Source organism: Prionailurus bengalensis, chromosome C2 (assembly GCF_016509475.1).
Source record: "Prionailurus bengalensis isolate Pbe53 chromosome C2, Fcat_Pben_1.1_paternal_pri, whole genome shotgun sequence".
Taxonomy (NCBI): Eukaryota; Metazoa; Chordata; class Mammalia; order Carnivora; family Felidae; genus Prionailurus; species Prionailurus bengalensis.
The window spans coordinates 137,403,044-137,417,674 of record NC_057350.1 but is presented as its reverse complement, the minus strand read 5'-3'; the positions used below and the strand labels follow the sequence as shown (position 1 = coordinate 137,417,674).

Genomic DNA, 14,631 nt, shown 5'->3' with positions numbered 1-14,631 from the left:
GATGTGAAATTGGCAGTAGGCAGTTTCAAAATTTTTTTGGTAATTTTAGGGGAGTTTTATTGGATTATTGTTCTTAGTGTTTGTTTGGTTCCCTGAATTTGGCATTCTTATTCTGAGACTTACATTTTTTTGTTATGTTAGAGCTTCTTTGTTTATCTTAAATATTTGACACTTTCCTCCTAATCCTTTTTAGAAAAAATTCTCTTCATTTAGATAAGATGCTTTAAATTTTCCTCCCTTTTCACCACCAATTTGGCATTATTTGTTTATTTGTTCTTGTGTTGCTTCTAATTTAGGCAATTTCTACAATGATCTTTTTCTCACTTTTAATTTTTTAATGTTTATTTATTTATTTTGGGGGGGGGAGAAAGAGAGAACACGAGTGGGTGAAGGGCAGAGAGAGAAAGAGAGAGAGAGAGAGAGAGAGAGGGAGACAGAGAATCCCAAGCTGGCTCTGTACTGTTAGTGCAGAGCCCAGCGTGGGTCTTGAACTCATGAATGAGATCATCGGAGCTGAAATCAAGAGCTGGACACTTAAATGGCTTAAGTACCCTATTTCTAATTTTCTACCCTAATTTCTAATTTCTAATTTTTTCTTAAATGTTTTTCTCTAACTCTTGAATTCTATTATTTATGAAATAGGAAAAAAGAGCTTGAAAGGATATAAAATTTTAAATTTCTTTAAAGCACAACATATGAAACATGGAGACATGTTATTATTTACTAATATGGCTAACAGTTATTTGGATATCTGTTACTATATCAATATCTGTATGTTTAAAATTGCTGATGATTAAAAAATAAAAACAAAATATTCAATATGCACACTAGAACCTCACTTAAAAAATACATCTATATGCATTTAATTTCTTTAAAAAGCCCCAAAATATTTTACCGTAAAAAGAACACTGATTTTTTCATTAATTGTTTCTCCTTTATCTCTGGTTGTTGTAAATTTCAATGACCAATTTTTAACTACTGCAAATCAGTGTCCTAAAAAACACATCAAAACGGTAGGTTCCTATCTGAATTAATGCAAGGGTTCTTCTTTTAATTCTCACAGCAATTGAGCACTGAACACCCCAGTGAGAAAGACCAATCCAGCAAGGTGTAGTATAAAGCACCATGGAACATGGTACCTAAAACTTGTTCAGAAGTCTAGAAAGGATTTTCTTTTAACCACTGGCAGATACCTTCCCCAAATTAAGCTTTTTCTGATAATGGGGTTTCAAACAAAATACGTTTCCCTAGCAAACGTTTTAATGAATGCTATTTGAATGGAAACTCCTTTATTTCCAAGTCAGAGGAGATTTATTTTAGAAAGTAGGCTTGCAGATTATCAACTGAAGTAAGCGTAAGTCTGTCGTAACAGTATTTTGTTACCAGTTATCATATTTGATTTAAAAACACATTTAAAAAGTCAGTATATTACAAGTGGACTCCCCCCAGCCACCTCCTTTGTCTCTTCTTAACACTCTATCATTTTATTGGCTTTAAAATATACTTCTTTTCTTTTTTCTTTTCTCTTCTCTTTATTTTCCTTACTTTTCTTTTCTTTCTTTTTCTGGATTTCAAAATGCTAACATGTGGAATAGTCATCAATGGGAAACATATGGGAAAACATGTATTTTCCTCTTGAATAAACATATAGTACATTTTATTAGTCTTTTTTTGAAAGCCCTTTCTAAAATTATCATACCTTAAAATGAGCTGTGCATGATTAAATCAAATATTGCACTTACGTACATATGGGTAATTTAAGGGACCAAAGACTCAAGTCTTGATGTGAGTTTCTGATATTTCAGAAGGAAATCTTTTCATTGCAGACCAAGGATGGTCTTCTTTGAAAGCTAACCCAATAAAAGAAAACTACTGAACTGGGATTCAGGTCTTGTTTCTAGGCCTTTCTATATCTCTTGCTGCATATGTGATGATCTCTGGGCCTCAATTTACTCATCTGTGATAAGAACATGTAACATGACAGGATTTCTAATGTCTCTTCAAACTCAGAAGTGAAATTCCATTTTTCTCTTCAATGTTTTAATGCCTGATGGTTAAAATAGATATAATGCATAATCCAGCATTTTTTTATGCATTCTCACCATAAATGTATGTCTACTGTGTGCCAATCATAGCAAAGAAAAAGGCAAATAAAGACTCTTGTCCTCATAGAACTGACATTCTAATGGGGGGGGGGATAAAGACAACGACAAATGTAGATAAATAAACTATGTAGTATAATTGAGGTTTTTTTTTATTTTTTTCAACGTTTATTTATTTTTGGGACAGAGAGAGACAGAGCATGAACAAGGGAGGGGCAGAGAGAGAGAGAGGGAGACACAGAATCGGAAACAGGCTCCAGGCTCTGAGCCATCAGCCCAGAGCCTGACGCGGGGCTCGAACTCACGGACCGCGAGATCGTGACCTGGCTGAAGTTGGACGCTCAACCGACTGTGCCACCCAGGCGCCCCTATAATTGAGTTTTGATGGGCTATGAGAGAAAACAAATTTGGAAGTAAATTTGGGGAGTGGGGCTTCTATTTTTAAAAGACTGGTCAAGGAAGACTTCACTGAGAAATTGACATTTGCACATAGGCTTGCAAGAGGGAAGAGAGCTGTCCATGTAGATATCTTGGAGAAGAGCTTTCTGAGCAGAGCGAACAAATTCAAGACCTTTAGGTGCTTTCATAAGCTAAAATATGTGGACAATGTCTGTTCTGGAAATGTCCTCTGTAGGACAGCTGGGGTCATTTGTGATTGCTTTAAGAAATTGGAACAGAGGAAAGGGAAGAGACAAAGGAAGTTAATCATGATGATTAAGGGTCTGTACTTCATGTCACATGAGTAAAGTTTCAAGGAAGAGAGAACATTTATAGAAGAAAAAAACATGCCACAGAATGGGGAGGAAGAAAGATATTAGCTACCTCCAAAATTTAAAGTATTTTCATTGAAAAAACATTTACGTAGCTTTTTCTATTCAACTCAAGAGGGACAGAAGAAAAATTAATAAAAGTCTTTACAGAGAGTTATATGAGCTAAATATAGAGAATAGGTTTCTAAGAGCTAAAGTAATTGAGAAATGAGGTTGGTGGCCATCAGAAGCATTTGGAGAATTAAAAAAAAATACAGATACCCAGTGACAACTCTAGAGGTTCTGAGATTTAGTTGGTCTATGCTTGGCCAAAGGAATAGTTATTTTAAAAGTAGTCATTATTTTATATATTAATTTGTAAAAATATCTATAATCCTGTAAAAAAAACATTCCTTGAGAATCTGAAAGCACAAGTAGGTTTGGGAACCAATTTCTTTGAGGCATAGTGAGTTCTTACTACAGACAATACTCAGGCAAAATAACTTCTTGCCAATAACCTCAGAAAGAAAATTCTCATATAGGGTGAAAAGCCAGAATAGGTGGCCTCTGAGATATCTCCCAAATTTCAGATTTTATGATTCCACCACAATATGAAAATACAATAATATCAAAGCTGAGGTTGCTTAGATATTTGTTTCAGAATAATTCTTCTACTCATTATTTATAAAAAATTGATTATTTCAAAATCTATCCTATCACGTGGTCATATAACCATAAAAAGGAAATGTGACTAATTTAGTACTGATTTATGATATTGTGTTTATTTATAATTGTGCACAAGTAAATGGGAAGTGTCAGTGTCCATTTCTCTAGGTGCTTAATTGTTCTCCAATAAAAAGACTTAAAAAAAACCCCAAACTTTCACAAGTTCATATATGCTTATTTCCAAGTCCTTATTTGAAATACAGGATATTCTCTGTTGCACTTCAGTAAAGTCTCAGTATTTTAACAATAACAAAAATAGTGACAATTTTGAGGCAATTCACAGAATTCTTTGGAGACATAATCCAAGTTCTCAAGAGCCTTGGGGAAGGAAGAAATGTACATGTGAAAATAACGTAAATGTACATAAAAAGTAAATACTGAATGGCAAGTTTAGAAAGCAGGTCTTAAAGTTTAAAGAAGGGACTTAAGAATTGGGATTCATCATAGAAGAATCAAAAAAATTCATAGGGTATTGGAGGCAAAATCATAGCTCTTTTGAAAGATGTATGAGGTTCTCCTTTTTACACTGGGAAATTCATGGGGGCGCCCGGGTGGCTCAGTCAGTTGGGCGTCTGACTTCAGCTTAGGTCATGATCCACAGTTGGTGGATTTGAGCCCCGCATCGGGCTCTGTGCTGACAGCTCAGTGGAGCCTGCTTTGGATTCTGTGTCTCTCCCTCTCTCTCTCTGCCCCTCCCCGGCTCACACTCTCTTTCTCTCTCTCAAAAATAAATAAACATTAAAAAAATTTTTTTTAAAAAGGGGGAAATTCATGTATTGGGGGAGGATAGGAAAGAAAATTTCCCTGTAATCACTTCTGACTATAAGATTCTATTTAAAAAATTTGAATATTATTTGTAGCTGTTGGATTGGATCAATTATTGAACTTAATTTTCCTATTGATGAATGGAAAATGGCAGGGGGGCATATTCTTTTAAAAACATATCAACTTACAAATTATTTAGCAAGTATGGGAGGGGAATACCCATATCCATCTTTTTAAAAAATAACCAGTTATTCTGAAACTATTGGTTAGTAGTAAGTAAATAACTAGTTACTACTAACTGGCTAATTACTAGTAATAAGCAATCAATAACTAATTGTTTAAATTTCATTTGATTTTTTCTGTACTTGCTTGAATACATAGTAACTCATTTTACTGAATATTTCCCATTTGTATTTTTAGAACAGATTCACTTTCCAACCAGTTTTGCTCCTTGGAGGCTGACTTGTATGAACTCCATCAACAGGCTCATTGGTTCTTTGGTTTCTGGTTGGGTTTGGCCATTGTAGAACATTAGCAGATCAGAGAGGGGTAGGAGAGGGAGGTTGGGGTATGTGTTCCTCCGGCTGCTTCCCTGCAGGGTTGAGGTGGGTAGAAGATCCCAACAAAGATCACAGCTCCTTTCAGGTGGCTTTTCACCCACCTTCCTCTGACTCAAGATTCTATAACCAGTCTCTACTCTGGGCCCTTTAGACCTAGGTGTTGTACTGACCTTCTGTTATTATCCCCACGGTGGGAGGGACTGTTCTATCCTTTGTGTTTTCTCTATACTCAACTAACTTCTTTGTAAGTACTCCTTTTATGAAGCCCTGCTCAAATTGCCCATTTGAAATATGGCATTGGTCTCCCTGGGGCCCTTACCAATATGTCCATTTAGTCTCCCTATTCAAAATTAGAAGAGGTCTATATGTAAGTGATCACAGGCCTGGAGGACCGAAACAGCTAATATCCAAAACTACATGAATGCGAAATTCACACTTCACAGGAAAAGCTTTTGAGCGATTTACATATATTTTTTTCTTTTGGGAGATCCTCATTATTCTTTAGAGTATTTATTTATTTATTTATTTATGATCAGTAAACCTCTCACGAGAGATACAAATCTATCTATGCATACAGGCCTGAGAACTGAAAATAAGCAAAAAGTGTCCTGTAAATCATTAAATAGTTGGGTATATTCCAGTTTAGAAAGCTGTGTCCATGAAATGAATCATTATTGTCAATAATACTTATGTTTTAAAATGAAAAATGCAGAATGGCTTTGCCAGCAGTTAAATGGATTTTGTTTTTCTACGTCAACAAGTGAATGTATAGCTTTTTTTTTTATTTTGCTTTTGAGAATTGATGGTCAAGAGTTAAATAGGATCATGATGAGGAAGAAAAGAGATTGTATAGTAGGATCTTGGAATGGTCTTGCAATTCTGTCAGTGTGTTTCAGTTGAACCAATTTTCAATGAAAAGATATGATAACAGTAATTCAGAGGATTAAGGAATACCCTTTACCATAGGGTATTACTCATGTAGGTTTCCTTGTGTGAATTATTAATAGAACTCTAAATCTTCATAGCCATTTAGAAAAGTAGTAAAGCAACTCTTAAGAACAACTTCCATTATTGTTGTTTTATTTGTCTGACTGAAGCAGACTTTACTGATCTCATGATAGAAATTTGTAAATGTCACCTGAAAGTCACAAAGAACAAAAGAAAAAATACATAAAATGGATATCACCAAAATTAATACTTTTGTGCTTCAAAGACCAGCATGTAGGGAATGAAAAGGCAACTTAAGTAATGGGAGAAGAAAACTGAAAATCATAACTTGTATCTAGAACATATAAAGAATTCTTACAACTCAGGAATAAAGAAACAGCCCAATTTTAAAGTGGGTAAAGGATCTGGACAGACGATTTTCCAAAGAATGAACACATGGAAAGATCCTCAATATTAATAGCTATCCAGGAAATTCAAACGAAAACTACAATGAAATACCGCTTCACACACACTAGTGTGGTTAGAATAACAAAGTCTTATAATAACAAATAAAAAATTGTTGGCAAGGAAATAGGAGCCTGGAACCTTCATATGCTGCTGAATGTAAAGTGCTGCTGCTGCTTTGGGAAACAGTCTGGCAGTTTCTCAGATGTTTTAAACACAGAGTTACCACACGATCCAGCAATTCCACTTAATTACCCGAGAGAAATTAAAACATGTCCGCGCAAAAACTTGTGTGAATGTCTTATGAATGTTCACAGCGACATTATTCATATTAGCTGAAAAGTGGTAACAACACAAATGCCCATCAGCTGGTGAATGAATAAGCAAAAAGTGGTATATCCATACAATGGAATATTACGTGGGTGTAAAGAGAAATGAGGTATTGGTATGGCCACAACATGGGTGAGCCTTGAAAACCTCATACTAAATGAAAAAAGCTGGTCACAGAGGGCTATAATGTAAGATTCCACTTAAAGGGAATGTTCAGAACAGGCAAATATATGGGCAGAGAATGTAGATTAGTAGGGCTGACGGTAGGGGAACTTCAGGCATCACGGGTGATGGCTATATGGTATAGGGCTTCTTTGTGGGGTAATGGTTTACAATGGTTGAAAATTGAGTATGGTGATGAATGCACAACTCTGTGAACATACTGAAAGCCTTCAGATTATACACTTTAAATGGATGAATTATATGATATGTTAATTATATCTCAATGAAGTTGTTTATTTTTTAAACAAAATAAAATTCTAAAAGTGTCAATCAGAGAATTCCAGTCAAAATGCCCTTTGTTGAGCAAGGATGATTTCACAAGCCACCTGCATTTTTTCATTTTGAAAATGAAGATTTGGCTATGATTATCTTTCCTGTAAGCTTCCATTCTGCCTAGTTTTATAATCATTTTGCTATTTATGTTTAGTGTAATATCAGGTAATGATTAAACATTGGTAAACTGGCATACTTAAGGTCTCTTAGCCCTTTAATCCTGAAGTCTCATAGAACAAGTGTTCTTTACATCAATACACTGACACTATTACATCAAACTATTTAGTTAAAATAAGATACACTGAAATATAAACAATATGCCCTTTCATTTTTCTATTTTAATTTTCTATTCTTTTCTTTTTTTTAATGTTTATTTTGAGAGAGAGAGGGAGAGAGAGCATGAGTGGGGGGAGGGGCAGAGAGCAAGAGGAGAAAGAGAATCCCAAGCAGGCTCCTTGCTGTCAGCACAGAGACCAAAGCGGGACTCAATCTCACGAACTTTGAGATCATGACCTGAGCCAAAATCAAGAGTTGGCCACTTAATTGACCGAGACACCCAGGTGCCCCTCTATTCGGTAATTCATAGCAAGAGAAAAGTCTCAGGTAAAAAGTAGTCACTTCCATGATCAAATGTTTCCCTTAAGTCCATTCATTTTCATTTTCTTCCATAAACATGGACTAATTAGTCTGCACTGGGCAGGGAAGAGTAGGGGGGTGGGGGGTGCTAACTTGAGAGTTACCTTTTGTTGGATAGAAGTACAACCTTATATAAGGAGCAAATGAGTATTTGAGCCCTTATTAACAGAAGACATCATGCTGAATGGTTTACATATGGTATTAGGTCCTCACAACAATCCTATATTGCAGATTTCATCATTACCATTTAATAGAGAAAAAATCTGAACTTAGGGAAGGTGAACGCTTTGCTGAAGTCAGAGAGTTAATTTTATGAATAGGGATAAGAATATTTTTCTTTCTCTAAAGCTCATTCTCTTTCTCTACTAGTGTGTTTTATGTCTTATGCCTGCTGTGGCAGAGCACGTAGGTTCCCTTGGTAGGCTTTGCCGCAATGTCTTTCTGGGTCAGGCAGATTTCAGAAATGAGAAAACATTCTAACCCTTACCTACAAACCTTTTCAGAAATGGAGCATTTGACTTACACAGCCCATGTCCCCCACGGTGACATTTTGTTGTTATTTTTAAACAATTTCCTTAGAATTGCACTATTTCTTTGTCCGCTGTAGAGCAATGACAATGTTTTCAAAAGCGTTCTAATATTAGCAGCTGCCCTACATCTTTTACACCCTTCACTGTTCTGTGAATGTAGGTTATTACCAACATTATTTCCTTTCTGATTTTTGTTCTGTATTTAGCCAGCTGATTATGAAATCTACACATCAATGAACAATGTCTTTATATCTTAAATGTCTGGGCAAATATCAGAATGGGGTTGTTGCTATGTTCTCAAACTTTACATAATGCTCAACATGCCTCGCATATATTGGGGATTGCCCTTTTTATTAAAGAGTTATTATTATGCAGTGCATCCCATGTTCATTATCAATGCTTCTCTTGTTTACTCGGAACAAGGAAAAGAATAAATGAAGAATAAAGCAATCAAATGATCACATGGGTGAGTGGCAGGATACAGGGGAAGTGGAAAAATTAGGCTTGGATTTTAAAAGACAGATTTTTTTTTGGCTACATAAACGACATTATAGGAGATAGGAGGAAAAAAACAAGTAGGTCGGAAGAAAAATAATTTTACACTTTGAAGCCAATTTGTATTTTCATTCTGCCTGTCTTAGTGGGTTTTAACGCACTACCCAAAGAGTCAAGACTATAAATTAAATTCTGTGCAAAGGATAAGATTTTTCTAACTTAAGCTTCAGCCATGAAGAAATCAGATATTTTCCTATAAGGAAAAACTAATTCCTTAGGGAAGGATAATTGGACCATTGATATTTTACCTTGCCCTTTTTATTTCAATATATGCCAAGATAAAAAGATTTATATCATCTCACTAGAAAAGCAATAATAAATACCGAATCACATTGGGGAAATATTTTGTTTTCCAAGTGGTTATCTGTTTTAACGTATCTACCACTAGTTCACATGGTCAAAGGAAAATCGTAGAGGGTGTGGATTTACAGCTGTGATTTGGGAAACTATGTACATTCCAAAAGGTGAAGATATATACACATTTTTCCCCAGAATAATTACTGACTCTAGTATTTGAGCTAAGACATTGGTCAGTCAGTTCTTAAAACCATTAAATGATCTCACATATGAGGGAAAAGAATCCAAACAGTTCATATTAATTGGTGCTTTTAGCCAAGAAAAATATTTGAAAAGAAATTGTTCAATAAAAAGTTTTCTAACAGGGTATTTAGGTTTGTTTTGTTGTATTTAACAAGATGTTATTTACGAGACCCAGTGTATGGCCAAGTCTTTGTGATTTAAGGAGTTTCAATCTGATTAGTTTTTCATTCCTATATTGTCAGTCTGCCCTTTGTCTCTCTTACGTCTAGTTAGCAACAATCTTACTCCCAGAGAAAGTGGGCGCAGAAGGAGAGACAGCAGTAAATCATAAATCTTCACTAAGCTGAAGATACACAGGTTTAAGAGAAACCTCTGGGCTTTATGACAAACTACCCAGTTTTCCATTGTTGCAGATAATTGGAAACTGATATGATAACATGATTTCATTTTCCACAAATCTTCCCAGTGTCAATAACTATTATATTTTTCGCTACGATCTCCTCAGGTAATCTTAGTCCTAGAAAGGGATTCTATTATGCTGTGCACACTGTCTGTGCCTGTCCATGTGCCCTCACCCTAGGTGTACCCGGAAGGTCCAGGTCTTCCTGCATATTTTTGTCTGATGAACCTTTCTAGTCTCCTCTGCAGTGAGGCCTGCATGAAGAGCAAGGGAGTCAATCTCTCAGGAACCACCCCCAATTCCATTTTTCCTTGCCTTATGGTGGAACAGTTTTGAATTGTCCTACATACTCTCTCAGTGGTCCCCAGCAGGATTGAGCCCCAGTTGCCCACAGAGTTAATTATCTTATTAACACGCCTTTCTTTCTGTGCTTCCCTTTCTCTTCTGCCTTACCTCTCTATCCTTTATGTTGCTTCCTGGGCCACCTCCCAAATAAACTATTTGCCTCCAAATTGTCTCGAATGTTTTTATTCGAGACAAAATTATTAAAATTTTTCGGAAGGGCACCAAAGTTAGGATAGTGATTCAGATATTGCCTTCTCTATTTATATGAGATGGCCAGAAAAGGCAAAAAGTAGGTAAGTGGTGACCTAGGGCTGGATGTGGGAACAGGGATTAATCATAAATGGCTACGAGAGGTCTTACTGCAGGGATGCAGGTAAAAGCATTCTAAAACTGATACGGTGACGGTAGAACTGTTCGATAAGGTTACTAAAATCATTGAATTGTACACTTGGAATGAGTGAGTTTTATGATATGCAAAATATATTTTAATAAAGTTCCTAAAAATTACCTTATTTCACATGAATAGATGGCAAGGTCCAGAGAGGTAAAGTGCTCAAAGTTACACAGCAAATATATGTCAGGGAAAAGAAGTGCATTTCAGGCCATTTGATTATTCTGAGAAACAGCATTCATCTTTGGATTAATCACCTTGCTTTAACTCATTAAAAATTAAAGTACATGAAAAAAGTGAAAAAGCACCAGTTATACCAAGTATCAATACACTTATGATGCCAATTAGTATAATTATCATTTAGTTAGTGCTCACTTTATGCTAAATGATTTGCCTGCACTATCTCAATTTCACAATGGGCCATAAGGTAGGCATAATCATTACCCTCTACTTACACGTGGGGAAATAGAGCATGAGAGAAAGTAAGGAACTTGTCAATGGTCACATAACTCACATGAGGCTTAGTGGGAATTCATCCATGGTGGTCTGACATCAGAGCATATGCCTGTAATTACTACATTATACTGCTTTTGCTGGTAACTAGGATTTATAGCTCTTACCACTCCAGCATGACCAAAGGAAGAGAAAGCTCCATACCTCACTGTTGAGTTTATTTATTTGCTGCTTGGTCTCCTCTGCTTTGATGAAGAGAACAGCAGCTCCAATCTCTGAGTCTGAAAAGTGTAACACACACAGAATGCGTCCTTTAGTAATAAACTTCATATGTGAGGATTAAGGCAGTTGAAATGGGTAAGGAAACCTAAGCTACTGCCTTTAACTCTTCCTGATGCCTGTGCACTGTAGGTTCTGTCTCCCTGGGATTGAACATGCTTCTAGTAATCCTCTGGATCCTGTCTGATACACGCCTTGAAACTGGGCACGTATCATGGTGGGGACCATGACCTCACTGATGGGATGTGTCCATGGCAAATCACCACCATGTTTCAAGATGACACATTTCCTCTTTTGTTTTTAAGTTTTTTTTTAAATGTTTATTTATTCTTGAGAGAGAGAGAGACAGAGAGACAGAGACAGAGAATGAGCAGGAGAGGGGCAGAGAGAAAGGGAGACACAGAATTGAAAGCAGGCTCCAGCTCTGAGCTGTCAGCACAGAGCCCAACACAGGGCTCAAACTCACAAGCCATGAGATCATGACCTGAGCCGAAGTCGGACGGTGAACCGACTGAGCCACACAGGTGCCTGACATGTCCTCTTTTTTGACCATTCTCTAAAAATATATCAGAGCCAATGACTAAACCATAGAAAAGGGATGTTCTGTTCCTCCTCCTCTTTTTCTCCCCTAAATATTGATTCCTGTGTCCATTAGAGCCTCCCCACCCCTACCCCGCCGGCACCCAACTTCTATTTCAGGTGCTAAACTCTACTGCAGATTTCCTATCTCTTCCTGAATTGCTCTAAAAGATAATTTCTCCCATTTTCTGGTTCTCTTATCTCCACTTTTTTTTTTTAAACCTTGCTCTTCCAAATACATTTATTTCTGTCAGGGACAAAAGTACAGATAAATCATTGCTAGCTGGAGTAGAAAGGAGATATATATATATATATATATATATATATATATATATATATAATTTTCATTTTGCAAAGTTAATCTATTAATTCAATGAATGATTAGAGAACATATATGGTAGGCTAAGCCTCCTTTAGAGGAGAGAACAATGAATAAAGAAAATCTAATTGACCCTCATGGAGTTTAGAATCTAGCAGGGAAAAGAGACATTTAAAAGGCAATTAGGTAATAGGTTTGAATTTCACATTAAGGGTAATAGGAAGCCCTGTCAGTGTTTTATGCATAGGATCAGAGTTATAAGAATAAATTTGTATTTTTAAAAATGTTTACTCTGAATGGAGAGCAGTGTGAGACCAGGGAAGAGACTCTGGTAGCAAAGCAGGCAAGAGATGGATGTGGCAAGGAAAAATATGGTGGCAGTAAGGATACAAAATCTTAGAATCGAGGGATATTTACGAGATAGAGCTAAGAAAATCTGTTGCTTGAGGGCATGAGTATCGGGCTACATACTGGGAAGAGGAGAAGAGAAGGCTAAGGAGATGGTGGGAGCAGAAATAGGTGGATAGACATGGTGAGGTTCTGTGCATCATCTCCAGGTCTAGGTGAGTCAATAAGGAAAACTTCCGGTTGGGACCTGCCATCAACTTTCGCAGCAAATACATCAGTGTGGCTATATGCTTTCTGTGCCTCTTTCCCCAGAGTAATATCAGCACATGTAAGTCAACTGAATGAATGAATCAGGATTGTTCACTGACATCTGCACTCCTTCTTTCCCTGTCTTCCATTCCCCCTGCACACCTCCCCTCCCCCACCCCACAGCAAGGAGGCTTGCAAGGACCCTTCCGTTTCCCTAGACGATAATGAGGGCCAGGAAGGACTGCTGAGATGGAATACTGCAATTCCACCCAAAGGAGACACACACACACACCCAGGACCGTACATTCAAAAGTCTTTACTGGGCTTGGCTTTGTTCATGGAGGGATTCACTAATTAGTAATGGATCCTGACACAAGGATCTCAGAGCTGAGTGGGAAGGGGAGGACAGAGCTGGCAGGGGACTGCTGGCCTTTCATCTTACAGTTTTCTGGTAATTGTTTTGGATAGCCTATGCTTGTTCATTATTCTCCCTTTATTAACTACAGGTGTGTCTTCTTTACAATTTCTTTGTCATTCCGGCCTTCATTATGTTGACAGATTACTTTTTCTGGGCAATGAGCTCAAGAAGGCAAGGGAGAGAGAGGAATCTGGGTTGGGTTTGGGAGTACCCTTACGTTAATCTTCCATCACTAGAGCACAGTGCTTCATATAGATCTCCCTCATTTCCAGCCTTCAAACATCCTTCTGAAGTTGTTTTATCCTTTGACAAAATGCAAATACAGGATCTCTCCTCAAGAAGTTGGATAAATATAACCTATGTTCCTGTAGTATACAACCAACACAGCTTTTCTTCTTGGTAATGTTATTTTTGTGGATTAATCTGCATCTATCCTAAGAAAACATGGTCACCCTTTAATGAATAGCAGACATTTGAGTCTCCTAACACACCATTTACCTGGGCTGGTAAATGGTAGGGCATCTAGGCTGGACAGAGGAACAATTACAAATGATATCTTAATAACTTGGAGATGGCATAGACTCAAATCAAATTTTTCCATGGCATGGGTAAAGTTCTAACATGTGGGAAATACTCAGAGAATGGGAAGGCAAAAAAGGGTCAATGCCAAACGTTACAAGTTAAAAAGAAATACCACCCCTTGACAGAAGACTAAATATAGAGCTTACCTCCTAGAGGAGGAGAAACTCTGGGCTCTGGTCTGAGGCGTTCAGAGCCGAAGTCAAAAGTCTGGCTTTCCTCACTGCTGTTTCCATCTTCAATTCCATCAACGATCCTGTTTAAAATAAAGGAAATTGGCTAGTTGTGCATTTTTGCTTATAGGTTCCAGTATTTCTAGGAGACTTAAAAATATTGTATTGATTTCTAAATTCTGCAGTCTCTAAAGCTGTGCTCTCCAATATGGTAGCCATTAGCTTTGTATGGCTATTGAGCACCTGAAATGTGGCTCATGCAAGTTGAGCTGTGCTGTAAGCATAAAATGCACATTAGATTTTGAATATTTGAGTAAAAAATGCAAATGGTTTTATTAGTAAAATTTTACTATTATTTACACTTGAAATTAATTATTTGGGGCATAGTGAGTCAAATAAAATATATTATTAAAATTAACTTCACTTGTGTATGTGGGTTTTTTGTTTTGTTTGTTTTTTAAAAATGTGGCTACTAGAAAATTCAAAGTTACATATGTGCCTCACAATTTTAGCTCACATTATATTTCTATTGGACAGAAATGCTGTAGAATTTGCAAGCTTATTTATTCTTAGATTCAACACCTTAAGCTACTGAAGTCCTCTTCTCTGAGTTCATATTAAATCACCACTTCATCCAGAATTAAAATCTTTTAACCTAATGATTATGGCATCACATTTAATAACCTTGATGACACCTTTCCTCTGAACCTGGACAAAA

At 36.7% G+C, this 14,631-nt stretch overlaps 1 protein-coding gene across 1 annotated transcript in view; it reads right to left on the bottom strand.

Moving 5' to 3' along the window:
* The window catches only part of KCNH8 (potassium voltage-gated channel subfamily H member 8), a 112,305-nt gene that overhangs the window by 13,730 nt on the left and 83,944 nt on the right, over positions 1 to 14,631 (bottom strand). Inside the window, exons 8-9 of the mRNA XM_043593316.1 lie at positions 13,890 to 13,996; positions 11,174 to 11,250 (exon numbers count right to left, since the gene is read on the bottom strand). Coding sequence (XP_043449251.1) covers positions 11,174 to 11,250; positions 13,890 to 13,996 — 184 coding nt within the window. The remainder of the gene's footprint in view (positions 1 to 11,173; positions 11,251 to 13,889; positions 13,997 to 14,631) is intronic.